The 25,715-nt window shown below is 37.5% G+C and overlaps 1 protein-coding gene across 1 annotated transcript; it reads right to left on the bottom strand.

Moving 5' to 3' along the window:
- Positions 1 to 3,948: 3,948 nt before the first annotated feature.
- Positions 3,949 to 6,622, bottom strand: LOC131078810 (pectinesterase). The gene is made up of 2 exons (XM_058016576.2): positions 5,576 to 6,622; positions 3,949 to 4,808 (listed from the first exon to the last, which is right to left on the bottom strand). Exons 1-2 carry the CDS (start codon positions 6,492 to 6,494, stop codon positions 4,123 to 4,125), a joined length of 1,605 nt encoding a protein of 534 aa, XP_057872559.1. The 5' UTR covers positions 6,495 to 6,622; the 3' UTR covers positions 3,949 to 4,122.
- Positions 6,623 to 25,715: the final 19,093 nt, after the last annotated feature.

The following is a 25,715-nucleotide window of genomic DNA, read 5'->3' as shown; positions in this document are numbered from 1 at the left end:
TAAATGTAAGATCTTATTTGTAAGATCAAGTGTGGAATGCGAAAAATATTTAAGGAAGGATATATGCAAGATCAAGCAGAGATATACACGAAGACATCATTTGAAGGTGAAGCTAGGTTTTTGTAGAAGCATATCAGCATTACATCGGTACTGAATCCAGCATATGAAGATGCTATTTTGTGCAGTACATTCTCCTTGGATTTAACCATCCAATTGTAGTCAGTGTGACTCCCATCTGTGATTGAGCAGTGAGCTCTAGGCTATTGGCCTTTCTGCATGTGCAGACCCCTCTTTGTACACTTACTATCTGTAGTAGTATCATTTGATTGTGTGTAAGGTTTCCCACCATGGTTTTTCCCCTTACAGGGTTTCCACGTACAAACATTTGTGTCATGTGTTGTGGATGACTTTATGTTTATGTTTCATGCATTAATTCTTACCGGTATAAGCAATTTTCTGTTAACACTGTTTACCGGCATACTTAACTGTTTTACCGGTACTAAGCATTAAGTTGGTTAATAAGATTTTGGTTTGAATTTATTGGACAACTGATTCAGCCCCCCCCCCTCTCAGTTGTCCTCAGGACCTACACTTTTTAGGGATGGAAGATAATAGGATCCTAATGTCAAAAATAAGTTTGTGCAACAAAACATAATGTTTAGGTGAGGTAAACGTGTTTTGAGATTTGAAATGTGGTATGATCTATGATAAATCAGAATAATAAAAGATAAAGAGAATGCGTAGAATTAAGGGCCCAAATAATATAGTGTTGATGTAGTAAAGTGGAATAAGACTCATAATATTGAATTAAATATTAAATAGTTACAATAAAGGTCCTATAATGCATAGAGCAATGGGAAATACTAAAACGGGTGCTAGGAGAGTGTAAAATTGGACACCCTAGTTAAAAGTGTACAATTTACAATGCTACAGACCCACCCCTTGCAACTTTCTATAAGTTTTTAGCTTTCAAATCTTAGGTTGAAGGTCCAAATGGAATCAACTTGACAAACCAAGTTGGAGGGTCATATCCCTCAAAATGAGTTTTCTAACAAGTATAATTTTAATATATTTTGGTTTTATTATAATTTTTTTAGATTTATTAAACATAGGATTTTCACAAAACATCAAGTTCTCTATTCTACACATGTGGAAAAATAGTAAATTTCTAAAAAAATTCTAAAAAATCTCTAGGCACTAGGGATTGATGTCCTTGTTCCAACAAAAAAAATGAATTTTGATGCATATAAAACTAGTTATGTGCAACATTGTACACCTATATCTAAATTAAAATTAGTTTGAGTTCAAAAATTATTTAAAAAACATATTCAACAAAATATTATAAAACTGAATGCAAGTGTTAGATATTGGTGTTACAAATCTAAATTCAAAAGAATCAAAATTTTATCCTTTGTAGAAATAAAGTTATGTGCGACATCATTCACATCACTTTTTAAAAAATGTGGTTTACTATTAAAAAATAGTTATCAAAGGTGACAATTCTTTTTAAATACATTCAGAATTTGCAATCAAAATCTCACAAATCAATAGTTCACATCATCTTGGAATTGCTAATGGTTTAGCTTGTATAGTGTCATAAAGTGAATATTTAGTTCAAAATGTTAATTTCAGTTTTAAATTTAGCTAAAAAGCATAACCCACTATTGTGGGATCACCTAGGGGCCCTAAAACCCTATATAAAAGACAAAACAGGTCCAAACCTATAGGTTTTTAAGGGACCCAAAACCCTATTATCGAATTCTACCTAGAGATAAAACATACCCAATTAGTAGCCAAACAACAACACTCTAAAAGAAACTAAATATAAGAAACCCAACTGGAACATTATAAGGCCACAACCACACCACAAAACAACTAAGAAAAACAACATTCCTAAGCCAAGATAAATAATAAGAGAAGCCATAAATGGAATAGAAACTTAACAATTGCTTCCTTTCAATGCAGACACAAGATCCCATCATTATCCACAAGCTCCATCTCAACAGGAGTAGCAATAAAAATATGGGATAAGGGTAGTAAAAACCCATAAATATAGCAACACCACAACCTCAAAGCTAAAACAATGAGAAAGATTCAAAACACAATACCTTGGTATCGGAAGCCCTATCACATAATCTTAAACTAAAAGAAAGCATAGCCCAACAAAACCAATAAGAATAATCTTCATCTCTATAAGAGAATCAAAAGTATAATATGGAGTAAAGATGAAAAAAGCTCCTTATAGAAGAACCACAACCACATGGATATAGTTGAGCAAGAAAACCAAAGGAAGAAAACTAGCAAGATGAGGACTAGCCCTCACAGGTGACCTCTTCTATGTCATCCTCCTCAAGACCCTCAAAGAAAAACTCCTTTGTATTAGCCTCTAAAAAATCCTCACTGGCACCAACCAATCCCCTTACACCAAAAACACTATCCTTAACCTTCTCCAACAAAGAAAAAAATAGATGGGAGCTAACCAATGGATCATCAAGTTGCAATAAAGAAAACACTAAGGGCTAAAGAATCCAATCAAACCGAGATTGATCGAGATACATAACACACAAACTAGGAACGACACCAAGAGACCTCATTTTCACTTGTGAGAACTAACTCCACTACAATAGAAGAAGCAAGTGGAAGAACATGGGAAAGGGAAATATAAGCTCCCTTAAGAGAACCAAACCTAGAAGCTTGTAGGAAAGCTAGCATGGATATGGAAGAACCCTTCAAAAAGAAGTCCGACTATAAAAAACAACCTCCATATCCCAAATTTCCATATAGTGGATTGACAACCTCCAAAATCTATTCCTAGAAACCTTTCAGATGGATAGCTCGAGCTTGGGGAGACCCTCCACAAACTAGCCCAACAATAAATCTGAAAATTTGATACTACAAATTCATAGGTAAGGGACCAAACGCACCTTCTAGTAACCCCAAGCTAAGACAATAGGTGCCTTATACCAGATTAGAGAGGCACCCTCATGAAGGAAAGGGGAAAACAACCAAATCCAACCCAAAGTCGATTGCACATTGAGCTCACCGTAGAGAAAAACTCCAAGCCACTAGAGAACAAGGAGGGCACTAAACTCATCTAAACCCAAGCACATCTCAGCAATAACCATTAAAAATCAACATTAGGGCCAAAAAAGCTAGTGCTCTTAGTAGTAGAATTGTGCCTCATAGAACAAAGAGTAGAATCTCCCAAACTCCACCCAAAAAAGGGGAGCTTAAAACCAATAAAAACAAGCATAATCTGTCACATAGAGGGAAAGAAACACTAGTAAAAATAATGGTCAACAAAGGAACACACACTAGCCCCCATCCCATGCACAACCAAACACACAATAGTCATTGCTTCCCCATTTACAAATGGGTCCCTATCATCTTCTACATCTCCATCTTTGGTCAAAACCCTAGCTCATCCTCAATTCTCCCTCCTAGCTCTCCCTCCACTCTCCATATTTGGTGAAATCTAAATATTGTTATTTAAAGGGATATAGATAAATAAATTTAAAAACTTGACATTTACTTTCACATGTGGACATTCTTAGTCAGATGAATGTTTTTTTAAACAATCATCATCATATTTATCTTGTTATGCTTGCTTATCGAATTTATTTCTCTTCACATTTTTCCTTTTCTCTTCACATTTTTCCTACAATCATATATATATAAAAGAAAATGCAACATCAATGTTGTAGTAACAATCTAAACAGTCTATAATTATTACTTTTGAAAGCAATTTGCAAGAGAACTAAAAAAAAAATTAAGATAGAAAATAATGAAAATTCTTCTCTATGATTGCTTTCCATGAAATATCATTCTTGCAAGCTAAGAAAAATTACACCATCGTCAATGCGTTGCAACACTCACTTGAAAAATAGGAGATGCCTAAATTCCTAATGATCTACGAGACTCTGAATGAATTTGCTGTAAACAAGCATACATACCAGATTTTGTATATGTTCAACAGCACACAGACATCTTTACATAATATGACGCTTGTTACATGGTTTTTTTGAGGACTCTTAGAGAAACCAGACTGTCCAATACAAGACATTAGCAAAGAAATATCATGCTATCTTGGTGACTTCATTCAAGCAAAAGTTACTGAAAAATCTAGTCTTTTAGACCAGGAAAATACGAAATTCCGGTTGATGGAAGCCACTCGTCGCCTCGGATGAATTCAGCAACTGTGAATTTGTCGGCCTGTAAAGTGTCCAGAGCGTGATAGCCCGGCCAATTTATGCGCGCATGAAGATCTGCGCCTAGTCCATAGTTCATGTACTCCCCATAGTAGAGAGTGTTTAATGCGAAGTCTGATGAATTCCATTGCGCCCAACCCTGTGGCTCAATAATATCGTCAAGATAACATTGCAAGAATACAACTCTAGAGTACTCTTTCCATGGCCTTCCCAGATAAGCTGGCACAGGAACATAGTCAGGGGCATTGGTTACATTGCAGTCATGAAGAGAAAATCCAGTGTTCTCGTTTCCTTCGTTTCTTCCCTGAGCTGTGATGGTAATGGTTTGCTGTTCCATGGGTTTCCTCGGCATTATTTTGCAGCCCTGTATGACTGCCGCTGCATTGCCAAAGATGAAATCTACTGTACCGTAAATTTCACAATCTCTGTAAAATTGGCGAAGAGAATGAGCGTAGAGAGTGTCTTGGTAGCCGTCAAAGCTGCAGCGATAGAAGACTGAGAGATCCGATCCTACTCGAAGGGCCACGGCCTGGTGTTTGTATGGCCCAGCTGTGTTCTGAAAGCCAATGTCACGAGCTATAAATCCTGCGCCTTTCACAGCTGCAATACGAAATTACAGATAATTCAGTATTATTTCACGGTACGTGATTCATGATCAGTTTAGTAAGTTGTGTTATGTTAGAGGCACATATTTTATTGGATAATAAAGTTGTGTTATGTTGTGTGATCTATGTTTAAATAAAAAGAGTAAAAAAGGTTAGGAAGATGTGTTATGCTTACTGATTCTGTTGATTCAACTAGCAAAGATTAGTAAACAAAATCTTGTTTGTTAGATAATTTGAAAAAGGTCTAGCAACTAATGTTATGTTAGATGATTCATGAAAAAGAGGAAGAGGTGCGGATTTTATTGAACAATAGAGTTATGTTATGTTGTGTGATTCGTGTTCAAGTAAAGAGAGTAAAAAAAATCTAGCAATATATGTTCTGCTTTTTGACTCAGCTAAAAAAGATTAACAGACAAACAAAATCTAGATAATTTGAAAAAGGTCTAACAACTTATAACAACTTAACAACTTATACTATGTTAAATGATTCATGAAAAAGAGAAAGAGCCATGAATGGACAATAAGATTGTGTTATGTTCCGTAATCCTTGTTCAAACAAAGAGAGTAAAAAAGATCTAACAAACAAATCTAATAAACAAAATCTTGTTATCATAAAACATAGATTAAATAATCTGAAAATACTACAAAATGGATATGTGCACCAAACAGCAAAATTACAAAACAAAACCTCAATCTACTATTACGTTGGAACCTCCCGATGTATGATTAATTGAGGAAGGATACTTGAGAATGGATACCCACCGAAAGTTGCAGAACGGAATGTTGTTGAGCCGTCCACCACGCTTTTATTCCCTGTGATGATGGTGGAATCTATTCCGTCGCCAATCAGCATGAGATTTTTCTTCTTTTTACTGATCTCAATGTTCTCATAATACACACCTGCAGTCACATAGATAACGTACCTCTGCTTGCTCTTTTCAGGGACAGCGTTCACAGCATCGGCGATTGTAGTGTAATTCCGGGAACCATCCTGAGCCACCACAGCGTCCGCCTGTACATCGCTTGGAGAGACCTGCAGAAGCCTACGATCTGAGGATGATAACCATGCAGGAAAATCACCCGTTTCACCATTCTCAGCAAATAACAAACGGCGGTTATGAGCAGAGTTGACACCAACTTTTTTAACAATTGCCATAAACATGGCAAGTGCAGCACTGATTGAACGCGAAACTCGCTGTACGCTACTCTGCAGCTGAGATTTAACGACCCCATTTGTCACCGCCATACCTTCAATGCAGGTGTCCTGATTTGTCAAACCAGCGCTCAGAAACACGTTGATGCTGCTCACCTTAAAATTGTTGGAACTGAAATTCCGACTTAAAACATGCTGGAGCACTTCACTCAGGTGGTCGGCCGTATCGTCCAAGAGGCCGATACAGTCTTGAAGAGCAATCTTCTCTAGTCCAGGTGACGCTTTCCCTGAGAGACCCACAGCTATGGTCGATGTCTTTTGCACCAAACTCATCGAGGCTTTAATGGCTGCGTTGAGCAGTTTTGTGGGAATCAAGTGAGGGAATCCATGTATGCCTGAGAGACTTGAAACACAAAGCTCAGGCTCAGCTGTAGTTTTGCAAGCCGATGTAACGAAATTGTTAGAGTAGGCGAGTGGCAGTGTAGCACAAATTACCATTGCCAGTAGCGCTACTGTTGCTTTCGCCATCACAATATCTCTTTACTCTCCTGCTAATAAAGACGCTTATCTGTCTTTCCGCCAATCTAAACTAAGGAGAATTGTCCATCCGAGAAGGATTTATGGCCACAAGAGAGTTTGTCAAAAGTGTCGAAAAGAAAACCTAAACCTAGAGATTTGATAAGTGTTCTGTTCAGAATCTGATTCAATGCTTTCGTGTTGTGGTGAAGCTTCTTTAACATGGCAACACGATGCTCGTAGCACATGATTATTTGCTTTTAGTCCCTGTCTTCCTGAGTGCGAAAAATGCGATCAAATCCCATCATGGACGGTGGACCAATCTTTTATCAGTTGGGATTCGTTTGGCCATGTGCACTCTATCTTTCCACTGGAGTCTAAAGTATCCACTGAAGTCTAAAGTATAAAGTTTTGAAGGGTATCTTAAAGACGAAGAAATGGTTCTCAGGAGTTGGAAGGAGGGGTCCGAATATAAATTAACTTTCAGTCCAGGAAAAGAATCTTGGATTTGAGCTTGGACCAAACAGATATGGACGTACATGTTTTACAGTAAATGCCTTTTTTTAAAAACTTTTATGTAGTAAAATAGATGTTTCCTAAAACTAAAGAAAGGTATTTATACCTATCTTTCTACTAATTAGAAATCCTGGTAGTATGGGTGAATGGTTCAGTATATTAAAATAATGTTATTTAAATTAAATAACAAATGATTTCGATCATTATATTTATTTTTAGTTAGATGAATTATATTCATGGGAATGAAGAATAATATACATAGAAGATCGAGAGATCTGATTCAACTTTAAGGATCATCTCTTGGTGTTTGATTGATAATTCTAGACATCTTATATTTATTGTAGTTAAGTTAATCACATTTATTGAAATGAAGAACAATACATAAAGAAACAAATATATATCATTCTTCGATGGGTCTTCCCATGGTAACCTAGGTCGGGTGGGAGGGGATGACATTATTAAAGAGTCACATGGTGGATTAATCCTTGCCTATGTGGCAAACTTTGGTGCCCAAACCTCTAGTGTGGCTGCGGTGTTTCACGGGTTAGTTGCTGCTAGGGAAAATAGCTTGAGACGAATCATTGTGGAAGGTGACCCTCACAATACTATCATGATGCTTAATGAAGTCGCTAAACCGGACTAGAAGACAAACTCTCTCATCACCAAGTGTCTCGATCTCCTTCCTACTCTCGGCAACATCAAATTGTACCATGTGCAGTGTGAGGGCGACTGCGTGGCGAACAAGTTGGCAGGATTTGGCACAAAGGTTAATGATTTTAAAATATGGTCTCACCTGCACGAAATCTCAATTGTGGTTCATGCCATGATTTTGAATGACCTACCTTTTAATGATGCATAATCCCAAGATTACCTTTTTGGTACTTTCTATTCTCGCCTTTTCGTTTCCTTGCTGGATAAGGTGGTGAGACTTCAATATTGTCGATACCTATCACTGTTTCTATCAAACTTGTCGCTTTCTCAATTTGGCTTCTAGTTTTCCGAAGATGGGAGGTGATTTGAACTAGGTAGAACCTAATAAATGATCTAATTTCAGAAATAATGGAGAACTCTGGAATAAGGTCATTTAAGGTAGTTTGGACTCCTATGTGGAGGGGATGACCGACCATGATCCCAGACTTTCTACGACTTTTGTTCAAGCTTGAGATAATGGTGCTATTAAGATTAGGAGTGTTGCCTTTGTGGTTTTTGAGGAGACCATAGTGAAAGTAACTGGTTTGGCCCTCAATGGCATTTCCTTTACTAAAAAGCCCAAGGGGAGCTACAAGGAAGATTTAGAGCATTTCTTTGAACCTGGGGAAGGGATCTCCAGGCTCCAAAGCGGCTATAACATGGAAGAGATTCCTGGTATTTGGAAGGAGGTAGCCCTTCTTCTCATGAAGTACTTCACTCTAGACGGAAGAAAGAGGGGATTCTACCTTCAGATTTTTCCCATGTCGAACCACCTCTACCACGTGGTAAGAATGAATTTTCTCTACTGGGTTTTATCCTTTCTATCGTAATCTATTTCTAAAGCTTGTGTTAAGGGTAAACCCCCTCTTTATCAGGGCCTCATTTGTAGGTTATATAACTTTTGTTTGGCCCTAAACCCCTCTGGTGAGATACCCTCTGTTGATATTGAGTCTAGTTATGACCCCAATTTATATGTTGATCTCATTGTCATCCCCACCAATTCTGGTGAAGTGTCATATTCAAGTTCAAAAATGCCCACATGAAAGAACCCTATGCATATGGCCAAATTCAAAGCTATTGCCGCCACTAAAAATGACCATGATGATGAAACCTAGACTATGATGCACAAGAATGTGGAGATTGTTGAGGACTTGAACTCTGATTCTATTTCCTTCGATGAATCAAATTCCTCTAAAACCATGGGCTTAGATTGGTCACTTGAAACTAATGTTAATGCTGAAGTTAACCCTAGCCTTTCCCCCCCTCAAACCCTCCCTCCTCTGCTAACACTAAGCCCCCAAGCTTGATTACAGTCCTCACTAAAATTGTGAAGGATCTGCATAATGATGTGCAAAGGTAAGACAACTTGTTGAAGTGGCTATTCAGGCAGATGAAAGTCGCTATTAGGAAAATTAACTAGTTGGAAGCAGCAAATTACGCTGAAGCTAGGGCTAATATCTAGCTGGAGGATCTTGATGAAGACAAAGTGTGGAGATTTGCCAATGACCTTATGGGCCTCATGGGACAGTGGGATAAGGTGAATGGGAGGATTGAAGATTTGGGCGCCAAGATCAAAATGGCTCTAGGACAAAAATCAAGATGGAAGAAATTAAGAGATCCCAGGAGGCCCTCAAGATGAAAATTGAGAAGGCTAATCTTACTTGCAAGAATGCGACCAATATGCATAATGCCTCCTTGTAGGCTATCCAGACTATCCAAACTGAGATGAACATGAAAAGGGAGAAGAAACATAACACACATAGGCCATGATTGTGGGTTCAAACCGCATAGAGTCTCTGGTTAAAGCCACCCCTAATTTTTCCTTCGTGCCCTCTAGCTCTAGGATCGGTTCTTGCAAAAATTGTCCTTTTTGGATAAGGTGTTAAGTTTTTGCCAGGATTGGTAAGATAAAAATTCCCCCCTATAGTTGGCCATCTGTTTGTGCCTTTACTGGGGTGGTTGTTTTGGTTTTTTGTGGGTTTCAGTCTCTTTCTGTTTCTGCTGGTTTTCTAGTTTTCCTACTAGCTTTTGAGTTGCCCTGTTGGGTTTTTGTTTTGTTATAGCTGTGTTTTTTTTGCCGGTTGCGCATCCCTCATGTGCTCTTGGTGTTTCTACGAGGATATGTAATGGTATGGTCCTATCTTTATTTTATTATTCAAAACAAATATATCTCATTGTTGGTATTTGTTGAAGTATTTATGATGGATAGCTAGGCAAGTAGTGATGAGCAATGTTAGGGTGGTTATGTTAGCCGGTCTATGTTAATAAGTATTCAATCAATTTATTCTAACATCTCCCAATAAATTTACTATACTAATTACTTTCAAATATTTCTCTAGAATCTAGAAAAGATGTGTCTTGACACAAATCCTTGCTAGGTATTCATTACCAATCACTTATTAACTAAAATAATGGTAGGCATTTATAATACTCCTTTCTTAGTGAAATCATCAAATCTTCATGTGACTTCTCATAATCATAAAAACCTTCTAAGATATGTAAACTTAGTTTCTCTTATTGTAGAATATTATTTTATAGGATATTTCTTTTCTCTCATAGACGTCTCTTATCTATAAGTATTTACTTAAATTTGAGATAACCTTGCTTAGGTGTCTTTGGGCTTGAATGGAGTTGTATGTTGTCTTTCCAAAGTGGTAGATAGGTTTGCGTAGATGTGAGAAGTTAGTTCCCAAAAAATGCAAAAAGTCAAAGTGTTTTCCTTTTTTTTTGTCTTTTTTTTTTAAATTCTAATTTTCAACTTTTTACACAATTGGTCTAAAAAATTGAACCACTTAAACCATTGAATCTTAAAAAATCTTAGTAATAAAAAAGTGTAGTATTTAATCTTCAGACATGGGTCAGATGAACTAATATGGTCTAAATATAAGGATGGTGGTGTAGGAGCACCCTTCCAAGCTCTCCCTCTTTCTTTGTTTTGCTGGTGTTATGCTTCTTTTGAAGCCATTGTATATAAAATAAAGAGCCATGTGCTCATAGGTCCTAGTTAGGGTCCTAGTTGAGGTCTTAGGGTCATGAGTCAAAAAATGAGATTTTCTTGGAAATAGGGGCTATGTGTGCATTTGAGGTGTTTAGGGGTCCCTCATAGCATGGTGGAGTCCTTAGGTTGGCCCGATGTGAGTCTAGGAGTCAAGAAAAGCAACATTGGGAAAGTTGCTCAAAAGTTGCATGACAACTTTGTAAAGTTGTCAAGCAACTTTTCCACCAGGAGGCCAAAATTCTTAGTTTGGCATGGACAACCCTAATAAGGGCACATAGACTGAGGAGAGGTTAGTATAATTATTTCCAAACCCTAAGTTAATGGGTTGGATGTCAGACATTGTATGACCCAAGTAAGAAAACCTTGACTGTGACTGTTTGTTGGTTACCAGTCAGTTTGAATGAAGCAACCGAGCAAGTTAATGGATTGATTTGCATGCAAAACTATGTGGAGTGTCTTCTATGGTGTAAATAATTTCATTGTGAGAAATTAGATTAGGTTTTTATTTGCAGGTTGTGTGTGTTTGTAAATTGCCTTCTCACTGTCCAGTTTTGGACTGGTTTGTGCAAATGGAATCATAACTCCATTCCCCATTGTGGAATCACCATGAAACCATGGGGAATGGGAGTGAAGACCTTGTACCATAGTTCAATGCAAGCAGGGCCCTTGAAAATTCAAGGAGGCCATACAAAGACCCACTCTTAGGCGAGACTGGACAATGCTTGACTAGGAAGGGTCAAGTTGCAGAGGTCTTGGAGAGCAAGGTTGGTTAGAGGAGAGTGCACCCTTTGGAGGAGGTGCAGAGGAGTGTGTGTAGCACCATTGGTGTGAAGGAGAAGCCTCCACCAATCCAAAAAAGGTGGCTAAAACACAGAACATCCACTGTGACCTAGGAAGACCATAAAAACCCTCACAAAACCCTTAAAAACCCCAAAATTTGCCCTAGGCATTGTACGGCCACTTGGAGGCCCAAAACCAAAGAAATCCTTGAGCCCTTGCCAAATGAATGGTAGTCCATTTTGGGAGTTTGGGTAGTTTGTGCATCGTTTGTGAGAGGGATCCCTAAAGAATTGGGTAGGAGGCCTAATTGGTCCTAATCCTTGTAGCCCTATTTTGTAGGCAAAACACAAAATAGTGAAATTGGTAGGAGGGATGAAGGTTGTAACTTCTTGGGGGAACATGGATGGATGTAAAACATGGTTTAAGACCTGTCCTAACCTTGCGAAGGCCTTGGAAGGTGTAGAACAAGCCTAGCCCTTATTAGCCATAGTAAGGGGTTTTGAGTCTCATGAGTAGGTGAGACCTTAGGAGAAGCATTCCAACTCATTGGTGGGTGGAATTAGGCAAGGTTAGGGGATTCCTCAAGCAAAGGAAGTCCTAGAGACCCTAGGGTGTGTAGAGAATACTAGGTGATCCAAGGAAAGGATCCAAGAGCATAGGCTAGGCTAGTCTATCCCAAACCCCATCCCATTAGATTGGTATCAGAGCAAGTTAAAGATTTGTTGGACTATGTATGTCTCTATATACTGGTGAATCAGTAGGGGAGAGTAGAATGATCACTAATGCAGAGCTGGCTAGAGAGGTAGAAGAGCAGAAGGAGAAAAATACACTCCTTGAAGAAGCTATGAGTGAGACCAAGGATAAACTGCAAGAAGTGGTGGATCAGAGGACACAAGGACCTTGGGGTGAAGACACCAAGGATAAAGGCAAGAAAACCATTGACATAGATGACATTATACCTGAACCAGATCCCTTGTTTAATGAAGAACCATTTGTGAAGGCTATCAAGGCTTTGAACACCAAAGCTTTTGAAGGATTGCCACATTTCAGTGAAAGGATGGACATTGACACTGTCATGGAATGGATTGAGGGCATGGAAAACCACTTTGAGTGTGAGGGAGTGATAGAGGCTCAAAAGGTTAAGGTTGCCAAATCAAGATTAAGGGGAGCAGCTTTGACATGGTGGAAGTACCTGCAAGAAGAGAGAGTTAGCATGGGGAAGCTACCTATTGCCAATTGCAAGGCCACGGTAAGCAAGATCAAAGAGAACTACTTACCAGAGGATTATAAAGTCCAACTTCATAAGAAGAGACAGGGTTTGAAGAAAAAAGACCTTGATGCGACCTCCTACACCGAAGAATTTCAAAAACTTTATCTTAGATCCAAAGTCCAAGAAGATGAATCTATTAAGGTGGCTAGGTATCTAAGTGGCCTAAAGTGGAACATTCAGGAGGAGATAAGCCTATGGACTCCTACTACTGTTCAAAAATGTCATCAGCTTGCCATCAAGGTGGAAGAGAGGAACAAAAGGAAAGGAGATTCCAATAACAGGGGTAGAGGCAGAGGTAGAGACCAAATGAACCACCGAGGTGGTTACCAAAGCAAGTCAAATGAGCAGAGGAGCTAAGGAGAAGCCAAGTTAACTGAACATGGCAGTGAAACCAATCTTAGAGGAGGCCATTCTAGAGGAAGAAGTGCACAAGGTGGTCCAAGTAGGGGTAGAGGTACCAGCATAGGTAACTCCTACTTTGGAACTATGAAGTGTTACAACTATGGGCAATTGGAACACCCGACATATAGATTCCTTGACAAGCCTACCTCATCAAACAGTGGAAAGAGGGTTGCTTATGCTCATGAAGACTCTTCAAGCAGCAAGACACTAGATGTGGACTAGATTGAATCAGAGATTGGAGAAAATCTGATGTTCAATAGGATTTTGATTAGAAAGCCGGTTAAGGAGGAACCCAAACATAGGAGAGCATTGTTTAGGGTGAGATGCAAAGTTCTTGGTAAAGTGTGCAAGGTGATAGTTGATTCAAGATCAACTGACAATATCATATTAGAAGAGGCAATTAGGAAGTTGAAACTCACAAGAATACCCCACACTAGCCCTTACAAGGTGACTTGGTTGAACAAAGGACAAAGTGTGCTTGTCAATGAGCAGACTTGGGTAGAGTTTTCTATAGGAGGATATAAGGATAAGATCCTTTGTGATGTGTTGCCTATGGATGCTTGTCATCTGCTGCTAGGAAGACCCTGACAATTTGATAGGAAGGTGATCTATGATGGAGAGGAGAACTCCATATCATTCAAGAAGGATAGCAAGACCTTCAAGATTCAGTCCTTAATAGAGGATGAAGAGGGAACTTCAAGAACACCTAGTGTCTTAGTGGCTACTGGTAAAGAGTTCTTAAATTTGCTATATGAGGAGGAGATAGTGAAGTGTGCCATCTTTGTGAAACCAAAGGAGGAAGTAGACAAGTTGTAGACAGAAGTACCCAATAAGGTGAAGCAAATGTTGTAAGAGTATAAGGACATAGTGAGTGATGGAGCACCTACAACACTCCCACCTAGAAGGTCTATAAGCCATCAAATAGACTTTGTACCCGGACCATCCCTACCTAACAAGGCAGCATATAAGCTCACACCTGATCAGAATAAGGAGGTAGCAAGGCAAGTACAGGAGTTATTGGAACAAGGATTGATTAAGAAGAGTATCAGCCCATGTGCAGTCCCGGTAGTGCTAGCATCAAAGAAGGGAGGCAAGTGGAGACTATGCACTGACTCAAGGGAAATCAATAGGATCACCATAAGGTATAGGTTTCCTATTCCTAGAATAGAGGATTTGATTGACTATCTAGGAGGTGCTATGTATTTCACCAAATTGGACCTTAAGAGTGGTTATCATCAGATTAGAATCAAGGAGGGTGATGAGTGGAAGACTGCTTTCAAGACCACAGAAGGATTGTATGAATGGCTTGTGATGCCATTTGGACTCACCAATGCCCAAAGAACCTTCATGAGGTGTTAAAAGACTTCATAGGCAGGTTTGTGGTGGTGTACCTAAATGACATACTCATCTATAGCAGAACCAAAAAGGAGCACCTTGAGCATTTGAGGTTAGTCTTAGAGAGGTTGCATGAGGAGAAGTTATCCATCAACCTAGAGAAGTGTGACTTCTTGAAGCAAGAGCTGGTCTACTTAGGTTTTGTGGTGTCTAAAGGAACCTTGAAGATGGATCCAAGCAAAGTTGAGGCAATCTTGAATTGGCCTACACCTAGAACAAGGACTAAAGTTAGGAGTTTCCATGGATTAGCTCAATTCTATAGGAAGTTTGTGAGGAATTTCAGTGGCATATGTGCACCAGTCCTTGACACCATTAAAGGAGGCCTTAAAACTAATTTTAAATGAACTGAGCAGGCTGACAAAGCATTTCAATTGTTGAAGCAAGAAGTAGCCACAAAACCTATCCTTCTCCTACCTACCTTTGATAAGTTGTTCACATTGGAGTGTGATGAAAGTGGAATTGCAGTAGGTGGTCTATTGAGTTAAGAGGGAAGACCTGTGGCATTTTTCAGTGAGAAGCTTAATGAAGCAAAGAAGAAGTACTCAGCCTTTGACCTAGAGTTGTATGCATTAGTGCAGTCTCTAAAGAAATGGAGACATTACCTACTTCCAAAGGAATTTGTGGTGTTCACAGACAACCAGGCATTGAGCTACATTAACACTCAAGAGAAGCTTAGCAATAGGCATTTGAAATGGATGGAATACCTCCAATCCTTCACCTTCACCATCAAGCATAAGAAGGGGAAACTTAACAAGGTGGCAGATGCATTGAGCAGGAAGTTGTTGACAATTCAAGAACTACAGTTGCAGAGCATAGGAATAGAAGGTTTCAAGGACCTCTATGAAGGAGATGAAGACTTTTCATCAGCTTACAAGGTTTGCAAGGAGTTTGAGAACCATTTCCATGGTGAGTATGCAGATTACACTCCAAAATGGTCTCTTGTTCAAGGGTAATCAGTTGTGTGTACCAAGAGGATCCATGAGGTAAAACCTCATCCAAGAGAAACAAAATGGTAGTTTAAGTGGACACTTTGGAGTCAACAAAACCTTGGATTTAGTACAGAGGTACTACTATTGGCCAAAGTTGCCAAGGGATGTGAAAAGATATGTAGAACAATGTGGTGTATTCCAAAGAGCAAAAGGAGGATCAAGCAATGCTGGTCTCTATCAACCATTTTTGGCCCCTAATAGGCCTTGGGAATGTATAAGCATGGAATTTGTAGTAGGACTTCCCAAGACAAAGATAGGTATGGACAACATCTATGTGGTAGTAGATAGATTTTCCAAGATGAGCCATTTCATTCCATGTAAAACTACACATGATGCTAGCTATGTTGCACATCTCTTCTTTAAGGAGATTGTTAGGATTCATGGACTCCCTTTAAGCATTGTTTCAGATAGGGACAACAAGTTCATGGGCCATTTTTGGAAAACATTATGAAGGAGACTTGGAACTAATCTCTCATTTAGCTCAGCTTACTATCCACAAACAAATGGTCAAACTGAAGTCATTAATAGGGTGTTAGGCAACTTGTTGAGGTGTTTAACTAAGGAGTATGGGAAGACATGGGACCTAATCATTCCTCAAGAAGAGTATGCATACAATGACAGTGTGAATAGGACCACTGGTAGAAGTCCTTTTGAGATTGTGTATAACAGACATCCAAGGGGAGTATGTGAGTTGAGAGACCATGGTACCTTGGAAATGAAGAGTGGGCTAGCAGAGGACTTCACTCAAACCATCAAGGAAGTCCAAGAGAAAGTTAAGAAAGCCATCCTTGAATCCACTCAAAAACTGAAGGCCAAAATGGATAAGAGAAGGAGAGAGGTTCAATTCAAGGTGGGTGACTATGTGATGGTCCATTTGAGCAAAGCTAGGATGCAAACTGGTAAGCCTACCAAACTACAAATGAAGAGGGTTGGACCTTGTAGAATTCTGGCAAAATATGGTGAGAATTCCTATAAGGTTGAACTTCCTTCTAACTTAGCCATTTCACCGGTCTTTAATGTAGCTGACCTGATCATGTACAAGGGTGAAATAGCAGGGCAAAAGGAGAACCAAGCCAAGGTGCTGTAGGACCTAGATGTTAATGTCTTACCACAAGTGAAGAAGCCTATAGTAGAGGAGATCTTGGAATCTAGAGTAAACAAGTCCACTAGACACCAGGTCTACATGGAAAACTTGGTGAAGTGGGCAGATCTGCTTGAGTTTGAAGCTACCTGGGTTGAAGAGAGCAGGTTCAAGACACTTGGCATAGACCCGACTCTCATCTCTTCTTCTATTTCTTAGTTGTGTGTAGAGGGGGAGTATGGTGTAGGAGAACCCTTCCAAGCTCTCCCTCTTTCTTTTTTTTGTTGGTTTTATGCTTCTTTTGAAGCCATTGTATATAAAATAAAGAGCCATGTGCTCATAGGTCCTAGTTAGGGTCCTAGTTGAGGTCTTAGGGTCATGAGTCAAAAATTGAGATTTTCTTGGAAGTAGGGGGTATGTGTGCATTTGATGTGTTTAGGGGTCCCTCATAGCATGGTGGAGTCCTTAGGTTGGCTCAATGTGGGTCTAGGAGTCAAGAAAAGCAACATTGGGAAAGCTGCTCAAAAGTTGCAAAAGTTGCATGACAACTTTGTAAAGTTGTCAAGCAACTTTTCCACTAGGAGGCCAAAATTCTTAGTTTGGCATGGAAAACCCTAATAAGGGCACATAGACTGAGGAGAGGGTAGTATAATTATTTCCAAACCCTAAGTTAATGGGTTGGATGCCAGACATTGTATGACCCAAGTAAGAAAATCTTGACTGTGACTGTTTGTTGGTTACTAGTCAGTTTGAATGAAGCAACAGAGAAGGTTGATGGATTTATTTGCATGTAAAAATATGTGGAGTGTCTTCTATGGTGTAAATAATTTCATTGTGAGAAATTAGATTAGGTTTTTATTTGCAGGTTGTGTGTGTTTGTAAATAATTTGTAAATTGCCTTCTCACTGTCCAGTTTTGGACTGGTTTGTGCAAATGGAATCATAACTCCATTCCGCATTGTGGAATCACCATGAAACCATGGGGAATGGGAGTGAAAAAATTGTACCATAGTTCAATGCAAGCAGGGCCCTTGAAAATGCAAGGAGGCCATACAAACACCCACTCCTAGGCAAGACTGGACAATGCCTGACTAGGAAGGGTCAAGTTGCAGAGGTCTTGGAGAGCAAAGTTGGTCAGAGGAGAGTGCACCCTTTGGAGGAGGTGTAGAGGAGTGTGTGTAGAACCACTGGTGTGAAGGAGGATCCTCCACCAATCTAGACAAGGTGGCTAAAACACAAAACATCCACTGTGACCTAGGCAGACCATAAAAACCCTCACAAAACCCTTAAAAACCCCAAAAATTCACCCTAGGCACTGTACGGCCACTTGGAGGCCCAAAACCAAAGAAATCCTTGAGTCGTTGCCAAATGAATGGTAGTCCATTTTGGGAGTTTGTATAGTTTGTGCATCATTTGTGAGAGGGAGCCCTAAAGGACCGGGTAGGAGGCCTAATTGGTCCTAATCCTTGTAGCCCTATTTTGTAGGCAAAACACAAAATAGTGAAATCGGTAGAAGGGATGAAGGTTGTAACTTCTTGGGGGAAAATGGATGGATGTAAAACATGGTTTAAGACCTATCTAACCTTGCTAAGACCTTGGAAGGTGTAGAACAAGCCTAGCCCTTACTAGCCATAGTAAGGGGTTTGGAGTCTCATGAGTAGGTGAGACCTTAGGAGAAGCATTGCAACTCATTAGTGTGTGGAATTGGGTGAGGTCAGGGGATTCCTCAAGCAAAGGAAGTCCTAGAGACCTTAGGGTGTGTAGAGAACACTAGGTGATCCAAGGAAAGGATCCAAGAGCATAGGCTAGGCTAGTCTATCCCAAACCCCATCCCATCAGATGGGCAGTACAACTGTAAAGACGGATTCAGAACCATATAAAATGAGGCAAACATTTGTAAGGATTACATCCAAACTACACTATGCTAGGACAAATTCTATCTCCTAAAAGCTAGCTTCTTTGCCTGGGCTGCAACTCAAGGAAGGGTTCTAATTGGAGAACAATTTAAACTTAGAGTTTACAAAGGGCCTTCAATCTGCCTCTTATGTAAGGAAAATGAGGAAACAAATGACCATATCTTTACAACCTACAATTACTCACAGAAATGATGGTACTGGTTGATGGCCCAACTAGGATGGTCAGGCACTTTTATTCCCTCCCTGATGGAGTGGTTCAAAGGTTGGTCGATCATCAAAAGAAACTATGTATTCCACAACTTAGGAATTTGTAGTCCAGTTATAGTCATCTGGGAAATCTGGAAGGAGAGGAATAGGAGAATATTTAAGGATACAAAAAGGAAGGTGGATAATCTTATAGAAAAGATAGAAGCACCCATCATAGAAATATCCAACAACAAGAATTTGACTATCCCACAACATGACAACATATTAACAGACTAGGATAACTTTATCAGAAAGTAGTGGAAGGGGATTACAATCCCTCCCTTTTCTAGGAAGGATGACATAGCTAAAACTGATGTGAGGAAAGCATGTAAATGGGTAACCCCAGGGAATGGGTGGTATAAACTCAACTTCGATGGAGCATCCAAAGGAAACCCAAGCCTGGCAGGTGCAGGTTGTATAATACATTCGGACAATGGGAGTTGCATTAGCTCTAAATCCATACATTTAGGACAATGCACTAACAATAAGGCACAAATGTTTGGCCTAATAGAAGGATTAAACCTTTTTAGGCAATTGAAAATATCCAAATTAGAAATAGAAGGTGACTTAGCCATTATAATCAATGCAATCGGAACCAAAACAATGCCAAACTGGGAACTTAGAAGCCTTTTGGATAGAGCTCTATCATTACTAGAAAGCTTCTCAAATTACACAATAAATCATATATATAGAGAGGCTAACTCATTGGCAAATACTTTTGACAATATAGGGGCATATGGAATGAGTAAAACCACCTCCTTAATCCCCGTGCACTCAGAATAGGCAAATCGCGGGCATTGTGAACAAACACTCATCCCCTACTCTCATATTCTCATATTTTCATCCCCATGCTCTCATCGACATATATATACATACATATATATGTATATGCACATATAGATGTATATTTATATATATATATATGTATATTTTTATGGGCATATGTATATAAATACGTGCAGACATATATATATGTTTAAGTTATACGTATAATTGGTATATACATATACACATATATAAACACACACACAGACACACACACACATATGGGTATATATGTGTGTGTGTGTGTGTGTGTGTGTGTGTGTGTGTGTGTAGATATACACATCCTAACACATATAGATACATATAATCTGGGTATCAATTATCATATGCTAGGCCTTTCCTATGCGGATATCATAAGGTTTCTTAAGGCAATCATGCACTGGAGTTGCTAGAGCGAATGGTTAACAAATGATCATTAATAGGTGACCAATTACAAACTCTTGATTCTTTCCAGCAAGGCATCCTAGACATAGATACCTGCTAGACCTACCCGATAATAATTTTACTCACCTATCATGAGGTGAGGAGTCACTCATTGCAGGATAACTTATCTCTTAGCCGGGGTTCATTGTTAACCCATGTATCAAGTGGTAGAGTCGGTTAGCAAAACCTTTATATCTAGAGGTAGTATCTATACTCCAACATTGCACTCTATCATTAACAATGGATTCTAGTATTTGCTTGTATCCAGATAAATGAGAGATGTCCTTTGTTGGAGAGATCTCTAAGAAACGTTGGTCAGTTATTTTAAGATCAGAGGATGATTTGGTCATCCATGCGACCAGGATGATTTTGGGTGATGAGCTTATGAATATAGAGCATAGGAAATGAGTTATCAGTGACATCCTTGCTAAGTTTGCAACTATTCTACTCACAATGGGAGAGAATAAGGTAATTACAACCTCATTATGCAGGTTAATATTTTACAACGAATACTTTGGTAAATCTAGAGATGGCCATTAACTGTGTAGATGAAAATCTCTTTATTCCCTACTCGAAAGAATACGTTAGGGTTTTTGAGGCCATTGATAAAGGTGAATCACTCAGAATAGATTTCAAGAGGCCCATTCTCATTATCAAGGATCATAAATGCTTTCTGCAATGACAACCAGATATAAGAAGGAATATCACATTCCTCAAGCAATGGCTTGGCATGGTAAAAGAACTGAAAGGAGAATGGTGGGTCAACTATATGATCAATGAGGGTTGGGCTCCAATGCAAGCCAAAAACTCCAATGACATGGGGGGTGCAGAGGTATAGGCTTCTAGTACGAAAGTCACAGATGACAAAGAGGGATAAGGATATCCTCGTACCAATGTTTTTGAATTCGGATATAATTATCTCTGTTATATAAGTAAGGAAGTATCTATAGTTAAGAAACTATATGCCAATTCCTGGGTATGTTTGCATTTCAATAAAGGGGATGACTTGGATCTGCTAAATACATAGAAACATGCTTATTGCTTATAACGATATTGATACTGTTCTAGTCTAGATAACTAAGGACAAGGATACTGATAATGTTTTCATTTAAGATATATATATATATATATATATATATATATATATATATATGTATATATATATATATGTATATATATATATGCACACTGAAGTAACTTATGTCATAATTAGGGTATCTCTTATAGTAATGCATATACTCTAGTGGCAGTTTTCTTGTATTAGCATTCAGATATGACTAATCAAGTATGAATTATGGTCATTCATGGATATAATTATCTTCTGTATGTAGATGTAGTAAGTATCATTGTGTTCCAAACTATACTATGGAACTAGCCCATTTGGTTTAAATTTTCATTGAATCATTTCCCTTAAGATACTCCATTGATTAGAATTTTAAGTAGAAAATAAGGTGCTAACATAGATAACAAGACAGATGAAAATGTCATTTATGTGATATGTAGGTATACTTTTCACAAATGTTATTGTAACCTGGGTAATCTTTCATCTTGCAGTCAACATTAAAAGGAATTCTTTGCTATCTCAATATAAAATATGCCTTGGTTGCATTAGCAATAGTGGAAAGTATACTAAAAGCTATTTGATATAAAAAATTTCTTTTTTCGACACTGACAAATCATGAAGTGGTATGCCGCAGGGTTGTGTTGAGATTTTATTTTGCAAGTGACAGTGCTAGCTAGAAGTTTGTGAATTAAGATAAATGAGGCAAGTTTCTATAGAAATTGGAGGCAGAATGTCAAAAAGAGTATCCCTGTGATGGGTCACTTGTATTACAATAGTTAGAAAATAAAAGAACTTGTCGGTATGAGTCTTCTTAGCCCATGATGAAGGGCTTAAGAAGGAAATTATGTAATTTTTAAATGTTGTACAGATTCAGAACCATTACTTTACTGGACTTAATGTCCTGGGTGAGGCCGGAGGTTTTCTCTTCTCTTCTCTTTCCTACCGGTGCCCGCACAAAGTGGAGAATACAATTTATGGCTTCAACCTTTTATTGAACAAAAAAAAAAAGTGCATTATTTTAATTCTATATTTTAAATATGTAATTTATTCTAATACTTAGATGATACATATTGATTTTTTAGGGGCATGTATAAAAATCACTTTTTTCAATATCATACTATGAATGTGTACAACCACCAAATAAGGCTACACAAGAGAAGAATGAATGAAAAAAAACACTTTGCTGAATTAGATTGATAAAGATGTGTCAAAGTTACAATGCATGAAGAAGTTTATCCAAGCATAAAAATCAATAAAGAATAAATTTCCTTCATATCTTAAGCCTTGGAAAATAAAGTATGCAGAACAAATAATCACCTACAATTTCTTCCTCCATCGATCTTGTTCATATGATTTGAACAAGTGCCATAATAGTAGGTGTATAAAGGAAGTTGAAGGTTTGTGTTCATTGAATCATTGACAATGTCCTAGGTGTGAACTCATGTTACTTTAGAAATTGTTAATATTTTGGCCTATGAACTTTGTATTGAGTTAATTTCATGTCATTTTGCAATTTTAAGGAGTTGTTTGTACACATCCTTGTGCTATCAAAAGTGCACATATTAGTTTTGATCTACAGGGGCTTATTTTTTCACTCTATTCAATGGTCGATATTTTTATAATTGCATTTCCATTTGTTTCTATTGACTACCCTCTATTTTTTACACTATTTGGATATGTAGAAAATTCAGACATGTTTGATTTACTCAAAAACTACAATTATTAGAAGGAAAATATAGTTTGTTTGTATGAAGAAAGATTGTATTTTAGGAGGTGTCAATCACTATAAGAAATTTCTATATATTGAAAAGTCTTGTTAATTTCTAGATGAATTTTGTGTTTCTAGTGATACTTTTTAGTATTGCTTTGCAATAGATTGTGAAGTGAAACATATTGTTATAGTTTCATACAAAGGACCGTGTAATATTATAAGAAATCCTAGACATATTACTATGTAGAGGGAAATTTTTTTTTATTTCACTTAGAGATTGGGGATTTTTCATATGTGGTGTTTCAATATGCATTGTTAATGGTGCATAAAGGTTTCAATTTTACTTGCCTATACTTTTTGAACCATCCATGTTTCATTTATCGAGGCCTACAAAAACTCATGTGCTATTGATTAAAATGTAACAAGGTCAATTTGGAGGCCGATGTTACTTTAGGATGGAGGAAATTTCATCATCTCAAGCTAGCTTCCCACTTTGAGATGGTGCTTTGAATGAAAAGCATTTTTGGCTTTAGTTTCTTGCTTTCCTTTTAACTTTTCCCTTTTATGTTTATGGATTGGAAGATTACATACCTTGTAAAGTTTATTTTTTGGAGACAAGGGATCTGGTTTTGAGCTCAACATGGATTGTTATCCAATGAGTTTACAAGACTGTGATTGATAATTATACCCTTCATAGGGCCATCAACAATTTGATGAAACTTTATTGTAGCTCAATATCGATTGTTGTTGAATAATTTGAGAATTGATTATTAAAGAGTTTAATAAAATGGTAGTCCAAGAACTTGGGAATCTAGCTCATAGCTACAACCTTCCAAGGGTCACAAGGTAGCTTCATGGAGTTTCACTTGATTCAGTATTTGTTTCTTCAAAGAAATATCTTCCAAAAAATGTGTATTTATTTTACGTATTCAACAAGTTTTGTTATGTAATCCTTAAGGGTGGTCCCTTGGCAAGGTGAGCTTTATGATTTCAAGGGTACCTTTGCAAGAACAATGTAATAAGGTGGGGAATGTTAGCAAATGCTAGCATAGATGTCATATTACATTGTTTATTTATGTGGGCAGTTATCAGGTGGTTGGTAGATAGTCATTGCACAACTCCATTGCCCCTATTTATATTAGTGTAACTTAATATTGAATCTAAATACAATTGATCAAGCATTTTTCTCCGCATAATAGGTATGAGGGAGGAGGTTTATGTAGACACCTAAAAATGTCTCATTAATCGCACACTAATTATTCGTCAAAATTAATTAAGTAATTCTTTAATTATTTAATTAAGCTAATTATTCTTTTGAATTAACTCAATCATCACCCTTCAACACTACTAATCATTATGTTTCTATTTCATAATCAATTAATCATTTAACCCTTTCTTGAATATTAATTAAATATTATTTATTTAATTAATTACGATTTATTCCTTAGATAAATAATATTTATTATTTAATTAATCTCATTTCCAATGATTAAATAATTTCATTTAAATTATTTAATTAATTAACTTAATTCTTCCAATTCCACAAATTCAAATTTCAGATAATTCCATCTAATTTTATTTTCCCAATATCACATTTAACCAAATTTGAATTTCAATGAATTTCAATAAATCTCATGTACATTTTAGCATTCAAAAATCCAAATTCAAATTCAAATCAAAATGAAAATGAATTTCAATTTAATCTCCTATAGTTAACTCTTCAATCTCCCCTTTTCACTCCAAATCCCCTTTTCTGAGCAATCAATCAATTCAATCTTCTCCTTAATCAATCTAATCAATTGGCTAAACTATTCACTCATCTCCCTAATCTATTCAGTCCACTAATCAATCAAATGAGTTAACAAATAAATATATCATGTTAACAAATAAATCAATTCACTTAACTAATCAATCAAAGCCAATGATTTGTCAATCAACACTTCAGTTCAATTTCTCACCCCATCTCACCTGAAAAAATATAAATACAACCTCATTTCCCAATTACAATCGAGAATCACAAAATTATAATCTTCAAAGAAATTGTCTATCTCATGCACGAAATCCCAATGCAACACCTGAGAGCCACCTACATACACAATTCAGAGAAGAGCAATGGAAGCCTTGTTACATCAATTGAGGGGGTTTAATTAGATTTCATTTTAATATTCAATTGATTTAGCATTATTTCATTATAGTTTAGGAGTATTTATAATTAGATTAGAGTTGTGATTCACTCTTATAATCTGATTATTTTATTTGATGATTGAATTTACCCCTAGAGACAATGGTGAACCCGACATGAACATAACAAATTTAACTTTTTGATATGATTTTTGTGTTTTTTGTATGATTCTGTATGGACACGGGAAAAGCTACGCATTCAAATGTAGAAATTCACATTCGCTCACATCACACTGCATTCGAGTTGACAGAATTTTGCATTTGCATACATGTTGTTGTGCATTCACATACACATTGATTCACATTCGCTAGGATTAATTATATTCTTAATTTAATTTGTCATTTTTATTCTCATCCATTTCTGCTGCTAACCCACAATTATTTTTCTAAATCTTGAAAATTTTATTTTTCTATGTGAAATGCATGTGATCTCATGGCAAGGAAGGTTTGATTCAAAATCTCAGGTAGGGCCTATCAACAAATACTCAAAGAAAATGAAGATCATCCAAGACCTAGAGGACAAAATTTCCCTTCCCCGATACTATTCCATTATAAACAAATACTTGATGAATTATAATGTGTTTGACGAAATTGAAGTAATGGGCAATGCCATTCTGAGTTAATCCCTTTTTTTTGCAGGTTCCTCTTCTATCTTTTATTTCCGTTTCAAAATAATTCGCATTCAACTAGACTTTGCTACACATTCGATCAAACAGAGAGTTGCATTCGCTCAGATATAAAGCCACAT

Source organism: Cryptomeria japonica, chromosome 2, assembly GCF_030272615.1.
Source record: "Cryptomeria japonica chromosome 2, Sugi_1.0, whole genome shotgun sequence".
Taxonomy (NCBI): domain Eukaryota; kingdom Viridiplantae; phylum Streptophyta; class Pinopsida; order Cupressales; family Cupressaceae; genus Cryptomeria; species Cryptomeria japonica.
The sequence above is the reverse complement of the archived record's forward strand: the minus strand, read 5'-3'. Positions and strand labels throughout refer to the sequence as shown.

Excerpts from the sequence above, each read along its gene's own strand:
- LOC131078810 (XM_058016576.2), bottom strand. The coding sequence starts at position 6,494 with ATGGCGAAAGCAACAGTAGCGCTACTGGCAATGGTAATTTGTGCTACA. Across the intron at positions 4,809-5,575 it reads ATTCCGTTCTGCAACTTTCG|CTGTGAAAGGCGCAGGATTT; the intron begins GTGGGTATCCAT and ends TTCGTATTGCAG.